Here is a 26,488-nt window from a genome sequence, read left to right on the forward strand (position 1 = left end):
ATGCATCTTTAACAATATAATTGTCATCCCGAAATCGGACGAGCAAATATTCAGCTTTAATTCCAAATCTGTTAACCGACAAAATAATTCTTTGGACATTACAAACAATACAAACAGTGGCTGATGATAATGCTGACAAATATTTGTCTATATATGATCTTTTTATTGTTCCTGTTCAATTTATCCTTTAAAGTTTCAGTTTTAAGATTGATGGAAGATTTGGGTGGTATTATGAACAAAATTAAAATTTGAATAGCGACTATTCTGTTGTAGTCTGTCAATCTTGCTAATTTACTACACTACAAGGAAAGAAACACATGCGTGAATGAAAACTAAACGAGATAGCATTAAGTATGTATATGTAACATATTTATCTACTACAAGATGTTTAAAAAATCTAAATATAAGAGGCAAAATAGCGATGAGAATTATATATAGGAATGGATCACTGTATATCAGCAAAAAACGTTTTAATGTACGGCATTATGGGAAATATCGCTTTCTCGCTCTCGCTTTCTCTCATAACTGACCATAGTCATATGAAACAATCGGGTGTTCTTTAACTTCTTTTGAATAGTGTGAACTATAAATCTTTAAATTAACTTGAGAGTTAATTATGAATGCAAAAAATGCGGGTGGAATTAATGAATAAATGTCTCAGAAATGACTGTTGAAAGGACGGCCTCAGTCACACTTAGAATAGCAGAAATACGAACTTGAATATACAGTTGGATGGGTGACCACGTTCGGCAGCTTGACTCCTGAATATTTTCTGCCCCAAACTGAACCACTTGTAGCACATGTGGTGTCTCCTTGGGCAAAGTGACTCTGTTCGAAATGTGCCTCTGTTCACCAGCAATGAACGGGTACCCGGTAGGATGAGATGGTAATGTGCCAATATTATTAAATATATACTGTAGAGTGTAGAGATTCTACACAATCATTGCCTTTTATGATTGTTGACTGATTATAAGTCTTCAGCAACCCATGCTTGCCATAATAGGCGACTATGCTTGTTGTAAGAGGCGACTAACGGGATCGGGTGGCCAGGCTCGCTGACCTGGTTGATCCAAATGCTTTTCTCGATACTCATGATGTCAATCACTGGATTGTCTTGCCCAGACTTGATTATTGCTTGATGGACTATTGCTGAGTGCGGCATTAACAAACAAACAAACAAACAACAAATGTACGGACCCAATACTGATCCGGCAAGGAGTCATTACTAGGCTTGTATGAACAGTAGGTATTGGAGCTTAAACTGACGTTCATAAAGGTCAAAAGGATTTAAACAAAGCACATTCAAATGTGGGGCGTGCAAAACAGTCTAACTATACACGTTAAAAAAGAGAGAAACGCAATACCGATATTTGAGGCCATAAAAGCAAAAGTTAGCGGACCAAGAGGTGCACAATGAAGAGGTTTAATGTGTTATAGTGCCAGTGACAAATTTCCCGGATCAAAATGATCACAACAAGGACATGCAAACCATTAGTCAGGAAACACGTACGATTCGGAAAAAACGCGCACAGTGCATTAACAAAAGGGTCATGGAGCTGCACGTACTGCACGTGCAGCAGCACTATGAACGGTATTAAAGTGCAGGGTTTTTGATTTCCTGGCATCTGCGTCAATCAACAGTGACAGTTCAACAACATGCCAAGATTGACAGAAGTGCAATGAAACAACGTCATAGGCCGCTTGCAGGTAGGGGAATCCCGATCAGCTGTAGCCAGAGTTTTCAATGTAGCGCCGAGCACCATAACAAGGCTATGTGATCGGTTTTAACAGTATGGGTCAACACGGGATCGGCCAAGGTCGGGACGACCAAGAGAAATCACCCCCGCCATAGATCGCTACATCCGACTGCGCCACCTACGTGACAGGACGACCACAACCACTTCAACCGCATCCAAATACCAGGACTGCGCAGAATCTATGACCAGACCGTACAAAACCGTTTAAGAGCAACAGGTCTACGAGCAAGACGTCCTGTTCGACGCGTCATATTGAGTCGACAATATCCTCAACAATGACTGCATTGGTGTCGTCACATAGGTTATGACCGCAACTGCGATGAAGAGATGTCTGAGTCAGCGACGAATCACGATATCTCCTCTGTCGAGGGGATGGCAGAGCATAGGTCCAAAGACGTCGGGGAGAACGTTACGCCAGAAACTGCGTACAGGAAGTGGACAGGTTTGGTGGGGGTAGCGTTATCATGTGGGCGCTAGTTGTCATCATGACAGGACAGGTTTGGTCCATACCCAGGGCAATACATCAACGAAATTCTCCTACAACACGTCCTCCTAATTGCAGCCAACGGCAAGGGTGTATTCCAGCAGGACAACGCTCGACCGCATACAGCACGGATCACAAGAGCCTGTCTACACAACTATAGTTTGGAAGTTAATTTAAGGTACCGACGATTACTACAATATCTGAAAAACTATTGGACCTACTCCAGTCAAAGTTGGTATGAGATTATTAAACAGTCATACATAACTGGATATTACATTTAAGGGCAATCGGTGCATGAATAAAAAGTATGTCTATTTAGCTATCACTACATTTCATCAACAACCAGACCTGTTCGTCACGGGTGGAACGAGCATTCATTGTAACAGCCATCTGCATAATCCTACCCTTGCGTCACAGGGCCATATGACACAATTGAACCAATCAACTCAACTCGAAAGATTGCACTGGAATCACGCTCAGCCACAGATGGATGTATTTGTACCTTAGAAGACAGGGCGAGGACACAGAGAGGCTATGCCGTTCAGAAAGGTAATATAAGGGGGGCATAAATAAAGCAGTTAAAAAGATGTCGCCATGGAAAATTCAGCAAAGATGATCCAGGCCAGTTTCAAAACCCACCCCTTACGTGGCTTCTACACCACTACTATATCCTTGTTCCCAGTCACGTGACCGTCACCTTCCTCAATGATTTTAGCTAAGAAGATAGGCTATGTAGGTGACTGTGGAGTCACTACCTGTAGGTCTTGCCCACTGCGCAGTAAACACGGAGGCGTGCTGGAGGTAAGTTGTGTTAGTGCGTATGTTTACATTTGAATTTGATACTATGAGCTTAAATCAGGGTCGAATATATATATTTATATGACGGTTGTTATGTAATCTTATATGTCTAATAGACAAAGGACAGTGCTGTACGTTGTGGCATGAACCACCTAGCACCTCTGTGCAACGATAGCGTTATCTCAACGGTACAACAATCAATGTGTCTTAGCAACCAGGGACCTGTGGGGTCAGTATCAATACATTTGAAATAATATCCGTAAATGGCCACATAAATAATAAAAGTTTAGTAACATTCTGCAAGGCCAGTGTAGTTCAAATAATCCTAGTGACGCACGTAGCAATATCGGCTGTTGATCTTCCCGCTACAATTTAATCTCCCGTGTCTCAACTGGTGTAAGTAACAGGTAGTATCAAGGCTTTTTCTCGGGGCTACACATGTTACATTATGCCTCTATATCTGGATGTCACAATGACATTGGGGTACATTGTTTAAGCCCTGCGCTATAGATAAACCAAGTCTTAAGTCTCACTATGTTCACAGTGTAAGGCTTGAGTAAACAGAACGTGAAACCAGGTCGCATATCTAGACTCTCTAGTAAGGTTAGGTATGCTGTGGAACCTGATGTATAATTATTTATCAAACATCAAGATTTCACCCAAAGAAAACTCAGAAGCTATAGAAATCCACTGTTACAAACCTTTGATCAACAAAGACTAAGTGTATTAAATCTCGTCTGCCTATGAAGATCTAATACAGCAACAGACAATGTTAATTAGGATCCACTCAGCTTGTCACAACTGTTTAATCCATTTAATCCATATCCTAACTGTGGCTTTATTACCCGCGTGCTTCATTACCTGTGTGATATTTGTTATTCTTACTGTACATGCTACTTGTCATATATTACCTGTAGTTGTCAATGTTAATCTGCTGCTTATTACAACATATCATGCATATATTCCTCTCATCACTTGGTTGTTGTCACTCCGTTGCTAAGCATAAGGGTCCTGGACGTTTGCAATGGGGTAAATGTAAATGCTGACTATGGCATTCTATGGACCTTGTGCTGCAGGAGGTGAGCATTGTCCTGAAAGATTAAACGTCGACCAAAAAGCCATACAAATCGACAACGAAGGGTGTAAGAATGTTGTCCCGGTATTGTTTCCCGGTATAATATGGAGTGGGGTTGGGTCAGACATGGTGATGCCACCCCACACCATAGCCAATCAACCGCCTAATCGTTATTTTCTTCTTGATCATCGGGGATATGCTCAGACATACGCATTGTAGCTTGTCTCGCGCACCCTTCTTCCCCACCACAACTTTGGATATATGCTGAGTTTCCGGAGTATATATTATAGCGTGATTATTGAGCACTTTTGCAGTCAGGAATGGTTTTGAGCAAGTAGTATGACATTTAAAGCTTAAACTTGTGATGGGTCAAGCATAAGAATGACTCGTGTTTCGTTTTCGACTCGAAGAATGTGTCGTGTTAGTTATAGATCTATTGTGTTGAGCTCTTCTTTGAGGATTCATTGTGTTGTTCTTCGGTTAGCAGTAGAACCACAGTCTATGTGCTCTGTAGATTTATAGTTGTGAAATGACAAATATCTATTTCAATGAGTAGTTCTAATGTCTTATCTGATGTTTTGGTAGTAAAGATTACATTTGAGTAAATATGGAGCATAAAAGTTGATCAATATACTACCGACAAAACAAATAAGGTAACTGGTGAAATGGTAGTGAATGTGGAATGACGATAAATTTTTGTAAAACGAATTTCGTGCATGTAGATCAATATCTGGTGTGTACACCATGTTGGGCGATACATGCTCGACACCTTAGTGACACGCTGATGCTTAACTTGCCTATGGTCTTCCTGATATCGCCTGCCATTTCACATAAAGATTTATCCTAAGCTGTGCCAGATTGGCGAGTGCTAGGCCTCTGGAGTACAATCTCCAACCGAGAACGTCGCACAGATACACAGATGTTCAATTCTAGTGAAACGAAAAATGACAGGATGCACAATTTCGTTAACATATCACTGCCGTTCAAATGAAAATCACAATAATCAAATCAGTACTCATGTCATGTGTGGTACCGCAGAACACCATGACACTGCCACTCCCATTCCGATCTTGGTCAAAAATTCTAGCTTACCTCAACTACGTTCTCAGACATCTTTGAATTGAAGACAAAACCTTGATTGGCTGTAAAACATTGAAGTACGTTGGCAAAATGACAATTTGTAGGGGGTATAAATATAAAATGTCTGTAGATAATTTCTAATCGTGGGCCCGTAACTGGTGTTGCCGAGCCCACACCAACCTTTGCCTATGGCACAGGATGCATTGCTTTCAGTTTTTAACCTCAGATATTGAAATATCAGGTACTGTACGGAAATCTCCTTTGATAACAGGAGCAGATCTAGATGTATTGCATAGTGTAATTAAAGTAATGCTTTGATCTTGTCTAGATGTCGTTATGGCTGCCACGCCCCAGATCTCATTGCAACTCCATCCGTTTGACAGAACTTGCCCCACAGTTGACTATTTGTGCTCCTTGAGGAACATTTGGGCAACACGGGATACAGGCGCCCCAGCCTCCCCACCCCAACTCCATCTATTGTTCCAACAACATGCCATTTTGTCTATTCATTGAGATACTTGGAGGTAGTTTTAAGCTCATTGCCACGATATTGTAAATGTACCCGACAGCTACATCATCAGTTTCCTTATTTATTGACGGTAGCGCATTCACTCTAAACGATTGAGTTGTACTAGGAGAATACGAAGAAACACATTATCTCTATCATTTAGGTGATATAGCTTTACATGTGGCTGGAGACCATGTTTATGTTAAAAGGTTTTCAAAGGCATTTCACAGTCGAATTGTCGAGTAGAAAGACCCCGAGGTCTTAGCAATGATCGCGTAAGGTTTCTGCTAAACCTCACAAGCGGAGACAGTTATGGCAACATAGTGATGTATTAAAATATATATGTAATATGTGTCAAGCAGTAGAATATTAGATGTCTCACTATATATTTTATAGTTTCTTCTGATTGTAAGTATAGAAATACTATCATAATGCCACTTAAATATTAAAAGTTTGTGATGTTATAAATATATGGAAAATATTACTATAGATACGAAATTCCTTGAATAGTGAATTTATTTACTTGACCAAGATGTAGATAATGTTTCATTGTAAACGACATTAAATCTTAAATTATACCAGACTTAGTGTAACCCTTTTTACTGGATGAAATTCTTGATATGAACGTTGACTCACAACATGATAAGCAACACTTGGCTGATATCAAACTGCCACAGACAAAAAATATACAGTTAAAAGGCGTTGTTACTGTTATATTTTCGTGGACAGGAAAGTTAATCAAAGTGTCCCTAAAGTTACTGTTTTTCACGTACATGATTTATTGACTATTATCCTGAGAATATTCTTTTCCAATTTACTTAAATATGTGGTTGCTTTGCGCCTTTAAGTAACTGCAGTTGAACATACTTCCTTATTGCCAAGATAAACATGTGTATTGATTTTCTCCCAGTGGGCTGCACAGGGGGTATACATGTTGCTATGTTTTGTTGCTAGGGTGCACGATGGTCGTGTGGGGCCTCGAAGATAACTATTAGCAAAAGTCATTCTGAATACGTGAAGGAATTTATCATAGTTCAGTGCGGTCAATAATAGTACTTGTTTGATTAAACATGTTTGCGTTGGTCGTTACACTTTCTGTTAAGACAGGCATATCTATATCAATCTAATGTGTTTTTTTGTTTTGTGTATATACGTATATGTGCAGTAATAAACGTAAAAACAGTGTGCAGACATGTGATCATTTTACCATGGATATATAAAAGTAAAATTCTAATCAACTTCACAAGATTTGTCAAGAAATGTCAACACGTGTCCTCTTTACTGGTTCAAAATATATGGAGCCGAGATCAAAGACGCCGTCAACAAGTAGCACCGTACGTTGTCACGTGAACCACCACCACATCCCCATCCCCCCACCCCCCCACCCCCCCACCCCCCCCTCCCCCCCGCCCCCCCTACACGACACAAAACACAATTCTTCGTTGAGAGGAGGCTCAGTAGGAGATTTATCTCGACGGTACACAACATGACTGTCAATCAATATCTTGGCTGAATAGATAGGCTATGCAGGTCACATATGCAGTCACCACATGCCGTTTCTATCTCCAGTGTAGTACATGTACATGCTAAGGAGGTGTGGTGTAGGTAAGTTTTTGTCAGTTTGTATATTTGCATATGATTATAATAAGGTGAGCTTTATTCAGACTCAAACATATATAGTCATATAGCTGTTGTCATTCAATGTAACTAATGTTCTATCATGTTTGTTTGTCTATTTACTTTACATCTCTCTCTTTGTACATATTTTATATAGAGACGGAGTTTAATTTTTTTCAATGTCACAGAGTATAGTCATGTTCTCACTTTGTGCAACCCCATCGGTTCCTGAAAGAGAAACAACAACCCTTCCAGATGAATGTATTGTCCTTTCTTGTGTCTATGCCTGTGCTAACGTCTTGTGTGGTGCTGAAAGAGACTCAACACATTGACGTTGACAGTGCGTTATTTGGAAAGACTGCCAACTCTTTTATTTTGTTATTTCATGCACTTGGTATTTCTGTAGAGCAATCCTGTCAACGAAATTTCCCTGCTCATGTTGATCTGGTTGATATGCATTCGATGTGACAAATACAGTATAGCTGGATCATGACCTACCAGGATCATCTTACTAAATTCTTCGTGCTCTAACCTCTACCCTCCAAATGACCATCATAAGTCACGTACCAGTTGTTGGATATTTTCCTAATGACCATCAAACATATTAAAATGCATACAGAGCGACGATGGTTGAAAATTCACTGCACATGTGATTACAATCATTACGAGTTGAAGCAAATTTGACCTGATTGTTACGTCGCAAGTCCAGACATCAAGGTTCTGTTGAAAGAGCCACCTGTGATGTGAAAGACATACTGGCTGCTTGAGTAGCTGATTACAATACCAATAACTGAAGGACTGTAGGACTGACGTTTGTCCAGTTTCAGAAGGACTCCTGTCATCACAGAGGAATCTGGGGGATTCCCTCAGCTGCTTTTTAATTAGGTTCTGATGGCAAACATTAGTTTGACAGCTTCCAATTTCCTTTTCCGTGACAATAATCTGATAGTGGCAATTTCGGCTCTAAAACCATCCTCAGAGACATGCACGGAGACTGACCAAACTGTCACATTTTAATAATCAGAGACAACATCACCTGATGTCACGCCTTCTGGGACACCATCATCTGAGGTGCAATAGGTGCATCTATCCCTCAGAAACTTGACCACAGCCATCATCATGCAGACGCTGATGATTTGATAAAATAATGTATTCCATACTAAAACAAAACAATGCAAACAAATACGTGTGTGTTAGTAGTGAAGGAAACAAATCTTTAATAAAAATGTAATAGTAGTATATGTGTTTCAATTACAAGCCAATTAACAATGAAGTGATTTGCTTTCTTAGAACACCAAACCGCCAATTTGCACAGATTGTTTGTGTTTCAGGTTCACATTGTTTGATATGTCAAACAATACTTGCTACAATGTAATGAAGGATTTCACGAACATTCTCTAAACGTTTTTGAAAGGCATATCTAGGAAGATGGCTGTAGTCTTTACTGCAGCTGTAGATGCCATTTTGAATGTTTGACAATCAACAAAAGAGAAAAGTAGGATATGTTCTGTGAAAGTTATTTCGATGTGTTCATTAGTTCTGGAGGAGAAAAAGTATTTAGTTAAGTGCTGACGGACGAATGGCAGACGAACATAGACTTAATCGACTCAAATTGAACTGTAAAAAAGAGATAACGATGACACTCTAAAACATAAATTGTCTTGTATGTCTCTTTCAGCACTGTTCTCCTTTTCATCCTGTGGTTTCGAGTTCTGCATCATGGCTTCAGGAAAAGGAGTTCTCCAATCTAAGGCTGTGCAAACCAAACAGAGAAGGAGACCCAAAGGAACTATAGGTAAATAACCACATTCAAAATGTTAAGAGTATATGTATCTTGGTATGAGATCAACTTCATTTCCTGTAGTAAATGAAGGCTGAGTAGGTTGTCTTGATAATGTCACTTAAGTCACGAACTGAGATACCACAGAACCGTTGCATTTCATTGGATACAGTAGACATCATCATTTCAGTACCAGTGTTACAAGTCATAAATAAGAGAGGATCAGTATCAAACATTTATGTCAATTTAATCAATCAATCAACAAGATTTATATCTGTACTTTACTAAGAAAGTGTTACCCAAAATATAACGTTTGTTACATTTGACCACTTTCTAAATGGCATTGTGTGTTCAAAACTCTATAGGGAGTTTTTGGACAAATCCCATCTAAATGGAAAAGTGCTTCATGATAAGAGTGTGTTCATTACATGTGCTCAATACATGCAGTATTGTTATTATTATCAGTAGTGTAGTAGTACTTGTAGTACTGGTAGCTGTAGTTGTACTTCCAATAATTACAAACACTGTGTTATTGGACATCTACTTGAAATGTAAACTAGTGACCAATACATTTGCAATATTTGACAATTTGTCGTGTGTACTGAAATTTTTTATATGTGGTGCATCGTGTAGTCAAGAGTACACAATCAATATTATGATGACCCACACTAAGCTTCGATAGCAAATTGCATGGTTGTTTTTTTCAGGACAATTGAATGTTCGAGGCGGCACTGATCATGCAAGTATTGAAAACAGCCATACTACTGGGATCAGAAATTATATTGGTAAGATACTGGCCATTTGGTATTCTTATGATCAATCGATAAATAGGAATAATAATTGAACTCATATGGATGTTTGGACCTGTAACCTTTGGATTGTTACATGATAAAACCAATCACAAACTCTGTTGTTTTTTTTAAGATAATGTTTGAAGCAGTATGGTTTGAGACTCACTTACAATCGCACATTGTGTTACTTTCTGGCATGAGACTCAACGAGTACCTAAAGTATCACTAAGAAGTGCCAGGCTCAAAGCTCTGTTTTCGTAAAGTGTAAAGTGACGACGTTTTCTGCCTTAAACATATTGCGAGATATGCTCTATATTTTAAGAATTGGTAAATGTCGTTATTTGGAAAGAGAAATACATACTTTTATATACATATCAGAATGCAGCTGTTGAATCATCTGTTTCAACCAGAGGTTATTTTTCATGTATTTTTCCAATGAAGGACTGAAGTGTTGATATACTGCAATACTGTTAGTTACAGTTCTGTGTCAGGAGTGTGCTTAGATTCTGGTATGAACAAAGAACACGTTTAAACCATCCATACTCTTAACTTGAGGAAATATTAAAGACTTAATTCACCTCCTCCTGGATGAACTGTAAGTCCTCGTTTAATTCTTGGAATTTTAAAAAGCAATAGAATTGATTGATAAATTTTGTAATGTTGATAATGTATTGTAAAAAGTATGTGATTTTAATTTGGTAGAATGAACTAATAACTGAGATTGTTGGTGGCTGTACCTTCAAAGGGGGTTGAAGTAACGTAAAATAATTGTCCCCCTGAGAAGGTATGTAAGTCCCATTTCATTCAAAGTATTTTTCATTTTCCATGTTTTTAATCGTAGAATTTTTGTTGTTTTTTAATGTTTTGGCTTAAACTTACCGACAATCACCAGTAGCCAGAGGGATGGTGTAAATCCTGCTGGGTTACCATGTAGGTAGCAGAAGTATCATAAGTCCCAATGGTACCAAGTATGGTGACCTACCTTTGGTTATTGGTGATCTATAGCCCATTTGTATTGTGTACTGTTTTGAATTGATAAAATTTTATGATGATATGCTAGTTTAAAATCTACAACTGTGATAGTCTAGTGTGTCTACTGTCCTTTGTCGACAGATTGTAAATGTCTATATTTATGTATTATTCATGTACTACTTGATTTAGTCACGATATGGCTGAAATACTGGCGATGTGACTATACATCTTAACTCACTCACTCCTGCTGGATGGAGTATCAAACTCATCAAACTACAAACATTACGAATGTTTTGAGGAACTCGTATGCTAACATTATGATATGGACAAAACATACTTGTGTATGTTTAACATTTCAGCATACACAAAGAATGTAATTCATGTGACACCAGATGGACTGCTTGCCACAGACAGTTCAAGAGAACTGCGTAAGTTAGTCTCCAATCTTTTTAAGGGATTGCCCTCAATTCAGTATCAAACTCATCAACCAGCACATAGAGCAGTGACTGTATTACGGTTGAAGCACATGTTACAACCATTCTCAATTTAGTTTCTACAATGCTTTAAATGTACGGCTTATCTTTTCAAGAAAAGAATGCTTGCTAGTCAATGGGGACAATACCATAATATTAACAATTATTATTGTGATACTGTTCTCATACAAGTATGATTTGATTTGATTTGATTTGTATATGTATTATCCTACAATGTTATGCTTATAGATGTTAACGTTTTCTGAAAGAATATCCACATGGCTCCAATGGTTAACATTGTATTTATTTATTTGTTTTCCTTATGTAGTTTTTATATAATTGTATCTGTCAGTGATGTCCTGAATTTGGTTCAGGGACAATTGTGAGGCATCAATAATTTGATCGATTGTAAAACTATTAGCCTGAAATAACAATAGTAATTTGAAATGAACAGAAGAGGCCAAATATTCATAAACAGCTTTTTGAACATCCACAAGAATAAGTGTACATGTATGTTGTTCTGTGGTTATGAATTACTAATGTATTACAATTATCAACTATTCATGTAATTGCAGCTAATGAACACCCCATGACATCAACGCCGCAATTTCGACATGGGACCAGTAATCCAACATATTCGAATCAAATATTCAATAAAGCTTGCATTGAAGGAAAAAATAATCGAGTGACAAAACTGATATCCAAAGGTAGTGTGGATATAAACAACATAAGCCCTGGAGGATGGACCCCAGTGATGATTGCAGTATGTCTAGGACATACACAAGTATTTAATACTTTACTGAAAGAACAGTGCGACCTTTCATTAGTGTTAGATAATGGTGACAACATAATTCATGTGGCATGTTCTGGAAGCAATGCTGCCATTGTCAAAGAGTTAGTTTCAAACGATAAGATAAGTCTTGAGAAAAAGGACCTTTTGGGTAGAACTCCACTGATGAAAGCAGCCAGCACTGGAAATAAGAAAGTGTTTAACTTACTTGTAAAAGAAGGTTGTAATCTTTCGGCAATGGATTATGAGGGGAACAATATGCTTCATTATGCTTGCTCCGGTAGCAGTGTGTTTATAGTAAGGTATCTTTTGCGACAAAAGGTAGCTGATATAGAGAGTAGAGGTGAGGATGGGATGACCCCAGTGATGGTGGCGTCAAAGAACGGACAGAAGAAAGTGTTTGATTTCCTTCGTGGAAAAAGATGCAACCTATCGGTAGTGGATGAACTAGATAACACCGTTCTTCATGCTGCCTGCTGTGGTGACAGTGTGTATATTGTCACTTATCTTCTTTCAAATAAAATAGTTGACATTGAGAGAAGAGATGCGTGTGGGATAACGCCAGTTATGGTGGCGGCAATGAAAGGACAAACAGAAGTGTTCCATGTACTGGTAAGGAACGGATGTGACCTATCTGTAGTTGATGATCACGGGGACAACATCCTGCATAATGCTTGTTACAGTGATAATGTCAGTATTGTTAAGGACATTCTTTCACGGAAGTTAGTTGATATAAACAGTAAAGGTTACGATGGAAATACACCATTGATGGTGGCGGCAAAAGAAGGCAATAAGAAAGTGTTTGATCTCCTTGTCAGCAATGAATGTGATCAGTTTGACGTTAGTGATAATGGTGGCAACATCCTCCATGCAGCATGTCTTAGCAATGATGCAATGTTAGTTAAAGACATTTTGTTACGCGGTGTATCTGACATTGAGAGTAGGGTTGAGGATGGAGCAACACCAGTGATGCTGGCAGCTGAGAAAGGACACAAGGAAGTATTTGATCTACTTGTAAGTGAAGGATGTAATCTAGAGGTACTAGACAATGATGGTTGCAATATTCTTCATGCTGCCTGTAGTAGTGACAATGTAAAGATTGTTGAAGATATCCTCTCACGTAAGATAGCCCACATTAACAGCAGAACTTCAGACGGGCTCACAGCAGTCATGATGGCAGCAGCAAACGGCCAGAAGAAAGTGTATGATCTCCTTGCCAGGAAAGGATGCGACCTATCGGTAGTAGATGCCATGGGTGACAATATCTTGCATGCAGCTTGTGCAAGTGATAATGTCAATTTTGTGAACTGCATTCTCTCGCGTGATCTAGCTGACATAGAGAGCAGAGGTGAAAATGGGCTCACATCGGTAATGGAAGCAGCAGTGAATGGTCAGCGGAAGGTGTTTGATCTCCTCGTGAAGAAAGGATGTGATCTTTCTGTTAAGGATGATCAGAGGAACAACATTCTTCATGCAGGTTCCTCGGGTGGTAACGTCAAAATTGTTGAATACATCCTTTCTTGTGGCTATCTGATGGCTCACAATATGATTCATATTGATAGCAAGAATGAAACAGATCAGACACCAGTGATGACAGCATCTATGAATGGCCACAAGAACGTTTTTCAACTACTTGTGAACAAAGGATGTAATTTGTCAACGGTAGATGATTCAGGGAGCAACATCCTTCATCATGCTTGTGTTGGTGGTAATGTACAGATTGTTGAGTACATTCTCTTACACAACATTGCTGACATTAACAGCAGAGATAAGAATGGGCTCACACCAGTGATGGTTGCAGCTGTGAATGGACAGAAGAAAGTTTTTGATCTACTGGTGAGCAAAAAATGTAATTTATTATTGGTAGATAATTCAGATAGAAACATCCTTCATTGTGCATGTGTTAGTGACAATGTACAGATTGTTGAGTACATTATCACACAAGAGTTAGATGATCTAAACAGCAAAAATAAGAAAGGGCTAACACCAATGATGGTGGCGGAAAAGGAGTGTAACGAGAAAGTTATTAGACTCCTTGAAAGCAAAGGATATGGCATGAGAAGGATGCGACAAAATAATCGATGCTGCTTGTGTTGATATTTAAGCATCCTTTCTCACATCCCAGAGCCAATGGAGTGAGGCAAAGACATCTTCAAAATCAGAAAATGACCAAGGGCATATGGTTAGAAAGGAGATCAATGTAGCAACCTTGATCTTACGATGAAGACTTGGACGTTATATAGTTATGGACTGTTCAACTTGCAAGTATGGTGATGTTTGATATCTTCAACATCTTCACCTTAAACCCTATGTGGATCTCTAAAAGAGTATAAGTAGTGATGGGTCATTCCACAAATCAGTTGGATTGAGTGGACACCATCACCTGTGGTTTCGAAAGCTAATTGAAAAGTAGAATATTGGTTTCATATTGACACGCTTGATATTATTATTATTATTATTATTATCATTATTATTATTATTTGTTCAATATTTGATATTTGGGTAACATAGATCCATAAGATGGTAGTATACTCTTCAAAAAAAGAAACTTGACACTGACTTTCAAAATGTAACATAATGCGATTGTTTCAAAATAGGACACAGAAACCATAATTGAAACACTGTTGGAAGATCAATGTACACAATGTTCAAAACATTAATCGTGTCACCTAGACAGACACACGTACACGATACAGTTAATGTCACAGGGGTACAGAAATATCAGTATCGGTTGTGCCCACCACGTGCATCAATCACCGCTTGACACCGACGACCCGTAGATGCAATCAAGTTGTCAGTAACACGCTGTTGGATGTGCTGCCATTCATGATGAAGTGCATGAAGAAGCGCCGGAAGTGTTTGGGGCGGTGGATTCCTTCTGCGAACGCGTCGATCCAACTCGTCCCACAGATGCTCAATCGGGGACAAATCTGATGACCGGGCTGGCCAAGGTACTGTCTGGATGTTGTTGTGCTGTAAGTCCTGACAAACACGTGCAATATGCGGTCGAGCGTTGTCCTGCTGGAACTGTCCGCCATGAACGTTGACGTGAGGAAGAACGTAAGGATGTAGGATCAAGTCTCTGTAACGCACACCTTTCAATGCACCTGCCACCTGCACGAGAGGTGTCCGACCACCGTGATGAATTCCGGCCTATACCATGACAGTCAAGCCGCCAAATGGGACAACCTGCTGCACACAGTTGGGGGCGTAACGTTCACCCCGACTTCTGTAAACACGTGCGCGCCCATTAGCACGTGTGAGTAGGAAACGGGACTCGTCAGTACACAGTACATTTCTCCGCCTTGCACGTGCCCATCTAACCCTCTGTTGGCACCAAAGCAGACGGTCCGCAATGGCGTGGGGTCAATATATGACGTCGAACAGGTCTTCGTGCAAAAAGTCCAGCCTCCCTCAGTCTGTTGCGTACCGTTTGATCTGATATTCTGCGTACCCCAGGGATCTGTGTGGTTGTAGACGTGGCTATGGTAGTGCGGTCTCGGAGGTGTCGCAGCCGGATGTATCGATCTTGTGCTTGGGTTGTCACCCTTGGTCTGTCGTCAACTCTGTTGGTGTTGTTGTATCGGGTCCACAGTACGGAGATTGTCTGTCTGGATACACCAAAGTGCCTGACCACTTCTTGCTGAGTTGATCCAGCTTGTAATCTCCCAATGGCGTTGTTCCGTTGAGTTGCATTCAGTCCCCAAACGCTACGTTTATGTGCTTTGCGTGTGTTTTCGCGAATTATAGACACATCATCTTTCTGTTTGACTTATTTGGTTCTCATGTCAAGTTTCTTTTTTTGAAGGGTATATTTACAACATCCTTGTGAATCAAGTCATTAAAATTAAGTATACTATAGATAGAAATTCAGGGTATTGCAGAACACGAAGGGTACACGAAGAATCATGTCAGACAATAGATCCACCCATCCACGTTCTTCCCTCAATCGCTGATATTTACCAAATATCATGGGAGGGCATGGTTTGATTACTGTGGAGGCTCTTCATGATAGAATTGGTTTGTGCACTTTTAAACACATTTGTTTGTGTGATGATCCTTTTGTGAAGCATATCAAGAAAACAAGGCACCTTAAGTTTTCTAAAACAATCAAAGGAGTGAGCGAGGGAGTTAATGCCATACGTCACATCGGCAATATTTCAGCCATATCGTGACGAGAATTTATACATGAAATATAGATATATTTAAACTTTATAAAAATCTGTCATCGAAGGACAGTATGATAACTAGAATATCACAGATAAGATTTAAAACTAGTTGCGGAACATTTAAAAGCATTAAGTATTAAGGATCAACACAATATACAAATGGGCTAGAGATCGTCAGTAACTAAAGGGAGATCACCATACCAGGGACCATGGGGACTTACAGTAGCTTTGCTTCCTGCATGGACCCTGGCAGGATTTATATCAACCCTTCAGTCACTGGCGATAGTTTACCAGTGAAGCCTTATACTAAAATGACAAAAATCCTACGTTTTAAAATTCTGGCATGAATAACAATACTTTGAATGATGTGGGACTTACATACCATCTTAGGGGGACAATAATTTTACGCTACTTCAACCCCCCTTTGAGGGTATAGCCACTAACAATCTAAGTTAATAATTAGCACTACCAATATGTAAAATAATGCATAAAAAACATCAAAATTTATGAACAAGTTCTATTTCTTTTAAAAAACATAATATTAAACGAGAATTAACATCATTAAAAAGGTCCTTAATTGTTTTAACACTGAAATATGTATCCCTTGTGATGGAAAAATCAATACAGTCAAGCAGGACATGCTTGACCGTGATTCTTTCATGACAAGGGACACAAAACGGAGGATCCTCACCTTTCAATAAGTATTCATTTGTATATCTGCTATGGCCAATACGACATCGTCGTATTATGACCTCTTCAAATCTGGACTGACAGCCCAAGTAGGTGCAACCGATATTTGGTTTAATTTCATGTAATTTATTGATACCTACTTGGGTGTCCCACTTCTTTTGCATCAGATCACGAATGTAGGATCTAATTGCAGGTTTATAATCAGTGTAGGGGGTGGGAAGTGGTGTCACAGATTTGGTGAGTGCTGCGTTACCACAAGCATCGGCCATTGTGTTACCAGTGATACCAACATGGCTTGGTTACCAACAAAAGACGATGTCATATTGGCCAGTAGCAAGATCATTGAATAATTCGAGAATTTGGATTAAAAGTGGATGTTTCGAAGACATATTGTTAATCGCCTGAAGGCACGAAAGTGAATCAGAAAAAATAATGAATTGTTTATGTTTAGATTGATGACCAATATATTTTAGTGCTGTAAAAATGGCATGTGCTTCTGCTGTAAATATGGAACTATTATTGGGTAATCGTGAAGATATTGATCTGGATCCAATGACAGTGGCACTAGCAACTGCGCCACCATCCTTGGATCCATCTGTAAATATATATTTAAAAGTGTCGTAAGTGTTTCTTAGTTGATGGAATTCTTGTTGGTAAATTAATTGGTTAGTATCTGATTTCTTTAGTTTTGTTAATGTCAGGTCTACCTCTGGCTTTACCATTTGCCAAAGAGGAGATGAGAAAAGTTGAGTAGGGGCTATATCTTGGAGTTTAATATTAGAAGCTGTTATCCCGCGATATGCCAAGGAGGGGCACGGGCCACCGAGCCGTGCACTGGACAAAATATCATCCATTCCAAAAAAATCCAAAACTTGGAAATACCACCATTCCAATTGGAAATATGACCATTCCAATATTTGGAAAGGTCATATTTCCAAGCTTGGATTTGTTTGGAAATGTTTGGAAATGTTTGGATACAACATGTCATAATCATATCTGTTAAACGTTGTACAACTTTTGACCTTATGTGAGATTAGTAATGACATGAAAGTAAATAATTAAGAGTATTTTGGCACTATGTACCACGAAAAGACCAAATTATGAGCAAATTTAACTAAATGAAATTCTGTCATTTAAAGTGGATACTCTTTATATCTAATTTCTTATCTTCCTTGTCTATAATCATATGACATTGACTTTGAACTTTGAACAATTAAACAAATATTTTGTTTTCCCATACCGACTTACGGTTGTCGTAGAACAAAGACCGTTTCGAGAATATAGAGGGCCTCATTATTATAATTTGAACTAATATACATATGTACATAATAGTACTAGGTATAAATGAATTTTGATAAGTGTTCGTACAAGAATATGAAATTCGAATGATCTCGGAATTAGGGCTGAAAATTTTATAATTGTTCTGGAACTATCTGACGGTAATTCAAAACAGGGAACAATATTTCGTCAAATGAATCATTGAGCCAGGAATGCAACGATTTAAATGCTGACAAAATGAATAAACATATCTGGAACAGAGTAGACTGTTCATGTGGACAATTATATGCTACGTCTATTGCCAATGAAGTTTATCACCCCATGTTATAGCATTTGTTTCATATAAAAGATAGAAACCAAATAAATGGGACAATTAGTTGTAATGAATTAGCTTTACCTCTGTGACATATCACACAACTAAATGTGAATATCTTTATCAAATAATCAATTACAGTAATTAACCTAGTGTCCTTATATATACACAATTCAATTACGTATTGGGGTACAATATATAATACACATATACACCGAATGATTTCTTATTTTGTCAATTTAATCATAACCCAAATCATACAAATCAAAGTGTGAAAGTAGTGACTAACTTTATGATCAAGGGTATAAATACTCAATTGTATCTATTAATCCTAATAGTATAACAATAAACCCTGTGTATATACTGAGCATATTTAGATACATCCGGATCTACGACCGCAGCCATATAATCAATCGAGGAAAGTATATTAGATTGAATTACAAATGTGCTATCACTTAAACAAAATTTTCCGTTATCCACGTAAGCCTAAACCTGAGAGAAATACAGTTCTGTTCTGTTCTGAAGACGCCGTCATGATTAGTTGGCGCCAGTCTAGACTGTCCAATCAACGTGAATATACAAACCGTGATGTTACTTGACCAGTTGATGACACCAGTCAAACTCAAAGTGCCCCTGGTCCTCCACCCACCATGTGTAATACTTTAGCGTACTTGATTGTTTAATTTGCAGTTATATCACTGTTAGGCTGAGTGATGAGAGAATACATTTTGTTGTTTTTGTTAACGATCGTTTCCATTTTCAACGTGGTAACCTTATAAGTGACTAACTTTTTTATCATGATGAAATGAAACATATTAAAATAATCAGAGGGACTTCCGATCGTATTTTTCGCATAAATGTCATGCTCGCATTAATTTCATGATTTACTGAAGATAGATTTGAACATTTCTGAGCAACGATCATGTTTGGGTAAGGGAAGTAATCTTGTCTCCGCTTGCAATTGGATTCAGTTCCGAGATCGCAGCTTGACTGTTCGGTACGGCCGAAAGGCGGCATCCATGTTGTTCACGCTCCGCTGATCACGGGGCCTCATTTGTCTGTATTCTGCTAATGAGCCGGGATGCGCATGAAACACGGGTGTCAAAACGAATATATTTACCAATTATACGTACGGTCAATTAGCCAGTCCAAGAGACAATACCCTGGTTCTACCACCTTTAGGTGTAATTACGTCGCATGCCCCTGGTTCACGGTTCGTCTGATCTCCCGTCATAAAACCACGGTGTTTATTTACCTGGAGCCTCCGACAGCGCCGACTTCCTGTGTACATGTACGTACATGGCAATAAATGGTTTGACAGTTGTTTGACGGAATCAATCAATAATTATTGACACGGTGATGTAATTAAAATTTGTCACTATTCACAACTGTATTTTCGACCAGTTTTATATGTATAAAAAATCTTCTCTTGTATTTATAAACCAAACCTAAAAACATTATATAAGAACAATTGTGTTTTTAAACCGTTACTTTTCTTTTTAAACAACCATGCAAGTAAGATTTCAGCCGTAATATTACTTCAGTCACTCCACAGATTACACATCTTATATGCTGCAAACGCAGCGAATGTAATGCTACTACGTCACATCAGCCTCGGTAATTAAGGGCTGGAATGTTTTTGTGAAGGCAGTTAGAGCAGACGAATTTCCCCCCTCGCTGTATAATGACGGTCGCTATCCTTATATTTGTATTTTTACTGTTTTTGGCTTGATTTGATTGTCCTTTGGTGAAAACAAATGTTCAATTGTGAAAGCAAACCCTTTTCCCTTGAACGTTAAAAGACGGCTGACTTTGTTTTTGTCTGAAATATCAACGGCGACTGCTGTACAGATTTCGGTCGATTGCAGGATTTGTAGAGCATGTGTTCCGTGAAATGGGCGTCTAAATGCCTAGTACATGACAATCAACCAGTGTTCCTTGTACCTTTGTAGCAAAGCCGTGGAGCTTTCCCACAGATGACGTAATTACCTCGGCAGCTTGAATCATGACATTTGACCATGTCCACAAGACATCCAAAATTGGTGTCTTCAGCAACCAATGCTTGCCGTAAAAGGCGACTATGCTTGTCGTAGGAGGCGACTAACGGGATCACTGACTAAGTTGATGCATGGTATCGAACCAAATTGCATGGATCGATGCTCATGATATTAATCACTGGATTGTCTGGTCCAGGCCCGATTATTTACAGACCGCCGTCATATAGCTCGAATGTTGGGTGCGGCGTTAAACAACAAACCAATCAAACCAATCCAAAATTGAATCAGAAATTCTGTTTCGAATCCAACCACGGGCCTCGGAAATCTGATGTTCGCTACACTTTAAAAAATCCGTGCATCTAAGGTGAGATGAAATGGGTTTACTATTCCGGTCACGAATGTTGCACTTATGTATTGTTGGGCGTGCATGCATATACTAGCCCGGACTAGTTACGCAGACTATTCCGGATGTTGAATTATTTTGCAATTCCCTAATAGATTCCTCGCTGCATTCGTGAACAGCATGTTATTCCGGGACAAGCCGAATAGCAACTCGTACCCCTCTCATGGCCATTTTTGCGACCGGGTACTGTCTTAGCGCAAACGGGCATAGCTAAAACAATTGTCAACACGTTGCGTAATGGTTCACATATATTATATATTTTTCAGATGTAATTTAAAGTGCATCTGGACATGCGGAATTATACAGTATGATTGAACACACTTAACTGTGTTTTGGTACATTTTTAGATGCAAGACATATGTAAAATCAAAAATAATTTCTGAGGGATTCTTTGACGAAGAACTTAAAATCATACGCGCATTCTGATTGGTTTGTCGTATTTTCGCGCATAACATTCATCGATGGGGCCAAGAGTCTTCTTGCAGGTTACGGAAATGGGCGAGTGGCGACGTGTGTCCTCTGTTGTCTGATCCGTATCACATACCTTTATTACATTAATAAGAGAACTAAATATATTTTTGTAGGTTGTTTGTAAACTTAGATTCCTCGGATAAAATTCACAACTATATGGAGGATCGTATAGCATGAATTATGTACGCACAAACATGAGAAGATTTCGAAATTTGTGAAAGAAAAGTCTTAGTCCAACATATATTACAATATGTGCCTTTGATCTTGTATATACTGACACACTTCGAAAAAAGCAAGTTGGTAATATGCACAAAATCAAAATTTGGGGTGGTACAATGACACGCAATCAACCAAGTCGCCGTGCCTGACCAATTGCAACCGATACATTGTCACCTCTAACTACAAACTGGAGCTCACGTCCAACTCGGAATCACCACGGGGTTTGAATATTACATTGTGGAAATTATTATTAAACCAAAATCCACCTTACTGACATTTTATTTAACATCTAAGTTTACAATCTTAATTTGCAAGTAAAACATTAAGATAAATGAATTGAATTGGTTGATAAATGTGCTCTTTAAAAAAATACATGCATTTGTCGATAAGCTTTGACGCTGGAAGAATAGGAGTTATCGTTCTTGTTTGAAGCAGCATCTGATGTTCATACCTCTGCATTCCTTCAAGGGAAACCAGTCTCCTTTTGGCGCGAGTTGGTCACGAAGAATTCAGATGGCATTCAACATGGTATGTGTCCGCCATTAGCGTTAACTGTCACACATCACGTAACACATTTTACTATTCGTGTTTCTGTTGTCGTACATCATATAAAAGCTATGAATCCTGTTCTGTATGTTTTGTTGATACCAATTTATAGGGAAGAATTTGGCATTAAGAATGGCTGTTATAAATGAAAACCGCTCCCCATTATAGTCAGGGACCCCATGTAGGAGGCTACCGCAGTGTTGAACAGAATTCCAGTCATATCACGGCGTGTCAGCTTGATGTGTGAGGAGAGCCTGAAATGATGCAGTTCGTACACGTTTGGCACTAAAACCAGTCAGAAAGAGCGTGGTGCTTACAAATTGGGATCCGGGATTCGAACCCACGCTCAGGGATCCAGGCAGGAGACGTGGCAGCAACTAGTAACCAGGTGACAACTTGACAACATTATATAGCCGAGTTTAAAACTTTATTAAAAACAAATTTACAAATGTCATGAGTGAGTGAGTACGGTTTTACGCCGCTTTCTTTTAGCAATATTCCAGCAATATCACGGCGGGGGACACCAGAAATGGGCTTCACACATTGTACCCATGTCGGGAATCGAACCCGGGTCTTCGGCGTGACGAGCGAACGCTTTAACCACTAGGCTACCCGACCGCTAAAAATGTAATAAGGGAAAGCACCAAATAATCACACATTTAAACAGACACGTTTTCTTACAAGATGTTACAATGAGACAATGAAAGGTGTATGACAAATATATAGAAACATATACATGTTTTATCATGGTTTTGTGGCTTTTGACTGCTCTTAGCTGTATATTAAGAATATCAGAAAATAAGACACTGACATGTAAACAATCGAACCTAACCCTTTAAACACTTCAACGAAGATATCACCTCAAGGTAAAACGTTTATACTTTATGAATATGTGGTTATAGATATGAAATATTTATCGTCATTGATATCACTGGAATTTACAATGACATGATCAAATGTGACCCAGATCAACATTTCGATTTACTTTTTGACTTGTTTGTACAGTTTAATTATGGTTTGATACCTCTCTTTTTACTGATGCTTTGAAGACTATACTTGTTTGGAAGGTATCAAATGAATACATCCAGAGCAGCATGGCTCAACCACTTCTGTATGTATCCATTCTCATGAAAGGCCGAAAGAAAGTTTCCAAATTAAGATGAAAAATGCAGACAGAATTTGAAGCATTGCGGCACCCTGTGTGTATCCTACAACTATATACACTAAACTTTTGAATTCCCCGAGTGTCAACATATTCACGTTTGATCTGTACTTATTTGTATTCAGATGTATATATCCAGGGCAGCATGGCTCAACTACACCTGTATATATCCATCCATCTGATAGATACCAAAATAAATATCATGTGACGGTTTTGGAGTTAGTGGTAATAGAACAGGGGGGTAAGAATTACGTTGTACCCCAAAACAGGTGACGTTGAAAGACAATTATAACCGATCTAGGAGAAGGGATTTGAATTAAAGAAAGACTTGGTTAACTGTATGAACTGATATGTGATGTAGTCAGCATCCTTTGTAACTATGATTATACAGATTGTCGTGTTGTAGGCTTCAGTGTGACAAGCACAGATGTGGGAGCAGCATGGCTATGGGGACACTCCAGTCCTGGAGAGTTGATATACATCGTGGAGGACAGAAGCTGGGTCCATACTAGTCCATTGGTATTCGGGGGAAATGCCTGTTGAAGAGATACATTCGTTTTATATGAATGCAGATGGAAGATGGTTAATCACGCATGTGTATATTCATATCTCTATTATCAACATTATTTCACTAGGGACATATAATGCGTCATTCGAGTAGCGAGTAGGGGGATATTCTATGTATTACCACAGTCACCTCAGGTGTTTTTGTGTTATCAGTAGTGGAGACATAATCTCAGTTCCAATAACAGATTGACTACGTCACAGACAGACGTCATCAACAAGGAATGGCATCAATAATCATTATATGCAAGCCGTGACTAGATATGACGTGACGTTGCTGGGGTACGTGTCGCAAACAATGTGACAACGGAAGGACGTAGACAGTAAGCATGGAGAAGAAATTTTAATGCTCAGTGACATTTTACTGAAAATAATTGTATCAGTACCTTTGGCCCTATGGATAAATATGCTATACTACAATTTCTTGTCATTATTTGCCTACTGATATATGACAGGGCCGTGGTATGGAATCGTATTAGTGCAACAGTCTAAAATATAGCATCTACGTATATAGAGGTTATCACGCGAGTGTGTTTGGGGATGGTAAAGATCCTGCATCAGGAACAAACGTCGTATTTAGCGAGCCTTGGCGAGATAAACATAGTGTTTATTCGTAATACAGGATATTTACCATCCCCAAACACATTCGCGTCCTACATAGAAGAAAGTATCTTCCTCATCGAATTGTCACACTGTTTTACAATGGTAATAAGGTGAGTACAAAATGTTCTCCAACTACAAACAAAGAAACAACCATAGGTCATTACTCAAACCTTTAGCTGAGTTACAACATGATGGGAGCTGAAGAAATCACTCGAATATGTTGTTTGTCATGATTTCTCTATTACTGAAAGTGGGTTTAGGAGGTAAAACGCGAATATGAAAGCATGAGAATTATCCAAACTATATAAAACTTTTTCAAACCAATACCCGTCAAATCCAATGAAGCACTGAAGGTACAATTCTGCAGTATCTGTGTTTTTATTTCAGAGCTGATTGTTTGACAATTTGAAATGATTCGAGTATGTTATACAAATATGGAAAGGCCAAATAAACGCGCTGCCAAATATTTAATTAGGAATCAGCTAAACAAAGGTTTGTATAAACTAGTGTCCAACTAGGGTCGCAACTTCACAAGACAATATCACTGTCTGAGTAAAGAAACGTATATATAATATCTAAAATCGCATACGTCGACGAAAGTGTAATGGTAATATGTCTGAGACTGGCACTAACACGCTACCATTCTGTGGTGAGCCACGGTGACTACTACAGCTGGTATACAATCAATACTACAGACATTAACTGCAGCGACCGAGCGTTCATACACTCACCATTGATTAGAACGGCGACGGTTGCGGTAGACGGGGCGGTGTATAGCTGCAGCAAGGGTGCCTGTAAAAGTTGAGATTGTGATCAGATGTCATTTGCTTACATAGGAACAGAAGTTTAGAACTGAATTGACCAAATGCGTGTTTTGTAAAGGGAAACTGTCTATAAGTGAGGCTAAACATTTTTAACCATCAAAAAAGCCCAGGTTGAAACTTACCTTATCATCCCTGCACGTCAGTGGTAGACTGATACTGCCAACATCCTACCTTACACCGCACATGATTGGGAATATTCTCCATCAACTCATTGTATCATGAATGTCAACCGAAATATTTTGTTGAGTTGTTTTAACCAAATGCAATTTCATACGTTCTCGGAAGATACCAGTGAGATATGACACGCTCATTTTAAAACGAGTACATAATTCCTGAATAAAAATTAATCTTTTACAACTATCCCCTGACTAAAGACGCTGACCAAATACAATTACCCGAGAAAAATGTTTGCGAATACAACCGAGTCATCGTTCAACTAGAAGGTGTTAGCGGGTGTTTCAGGTAGAAATGTGAGCCATGAAACATGGAACGCCCCTCAACACCTCAGAGCTGCCGAGTCATCAGGAGGTACACATGGACAACATCCGGGACTTGTAAGAGGACGATCGTGTCAAAAGCAGGATGCTGTACCAAGTTTTAAACATACAAAACAGATCCTGATCATTCCAACATGTTAAGTTGGCATCATTGGATCATCCTGGTTATGTGAAGATTGATGAAATGCTTTGTATAGTTTAGTAATAAGATACATGGATAAAGAGTGTATCAGAGGGTGTCAATTCCTGCACATGAAGCGGTGTAATTGGTGGATGTTGGAGAAGGTAGCTGTCACCGCACCTGAAGAAAAACAATATTTTGTTAATTTCAGAAGTATTTAATCACTTTTTAAAACAAATATGACGATCAATTAACATTTTTTGAAGACGGATAAATAATTTAGGAATTGCATGCACTAATATGACAACTGTATCTTTATACATTAAGAATTAATTCCTACAGTATAAATGATTCCTTTACAGCTTCAGTTTTACTTACTGCATCTTAGGAGGTAACACCAGATGGCTTGAAGGAGGAATGAGTCAGTGACTGTTGGACTGTTGACGGTGAGACCAATGGCAGCTGGAGGGTGAGGCTGATGTTGGTGGAAAGTGAGGGTGGACGGC

At 38.9% G+C, this 26,488-nt stretch overlaps 1 protein-coding gene across 2 annotated transcripts; it reads left to right on the forward strand.

The window, feature by feature from the left end:
• The first annotated feature begins 2,959 nt into the window (after window positions 1–2,959).
• Window positions 2,960–24,318, forward strand: LOC124149940 (serine/threonine-protein phosphatase 6 regulatory ankyrin repeat subunit B-like). 2 transcript variants are annotated; one of them, XM_048391467.1, is made up of 7 exons: window positions 2,960–3,042; window positions 8,998–9,114; window positions 9,807–9,884; window positions 11,222–11,290; window positions 11,911–13,961; window positions 22,134–22,193; window positions 23,780–24,318. In XM_048391467.1, the coding sequence occupies exons 2-7, from the start codon at window positions 9,039–9,041 to the stop codon at window positions 23,789–23,791; spliced, it is 2,346 nt and encodes a 781-aa protein (XP_048247424.1). In that variant the 5' UTR covers window positions 2,960–3,042; window positions 8,998–9,038; the 3' UTR covers window positions 23,792–24,318. The 2 variants fall into 2 exon arrangements, with proteins under 2 accessions (XP_048247424.1, XP_048247423.1); XM_048391466.1 differs by lacking the exons at window positions 22,134–22,193; window positions 23,780–24,318 and having other exon boundaries at window positions 11,911–14,554.
• Window positions 24,319–26,488: the final 2,170 nt, after the last annotated feature.

The sequence above is a fragment of the Haliotis rufescens genome, unplaced genomic scaffold (assembly GCF_023055435.1).
Source record: "Haliotis rufescens isolate VD_foot unplaced genomic scaffold, xgHalRufe1.0.p SCAF_9, whole genome shotgun sequence".
Taxonomy (NCBI): domain Eukaryota; kingdom Metazoa; phylum Mollusca; class Gastropoda; order Lepetellida; family Haliotidae; genus Haliotis; species Haliotis rufescens.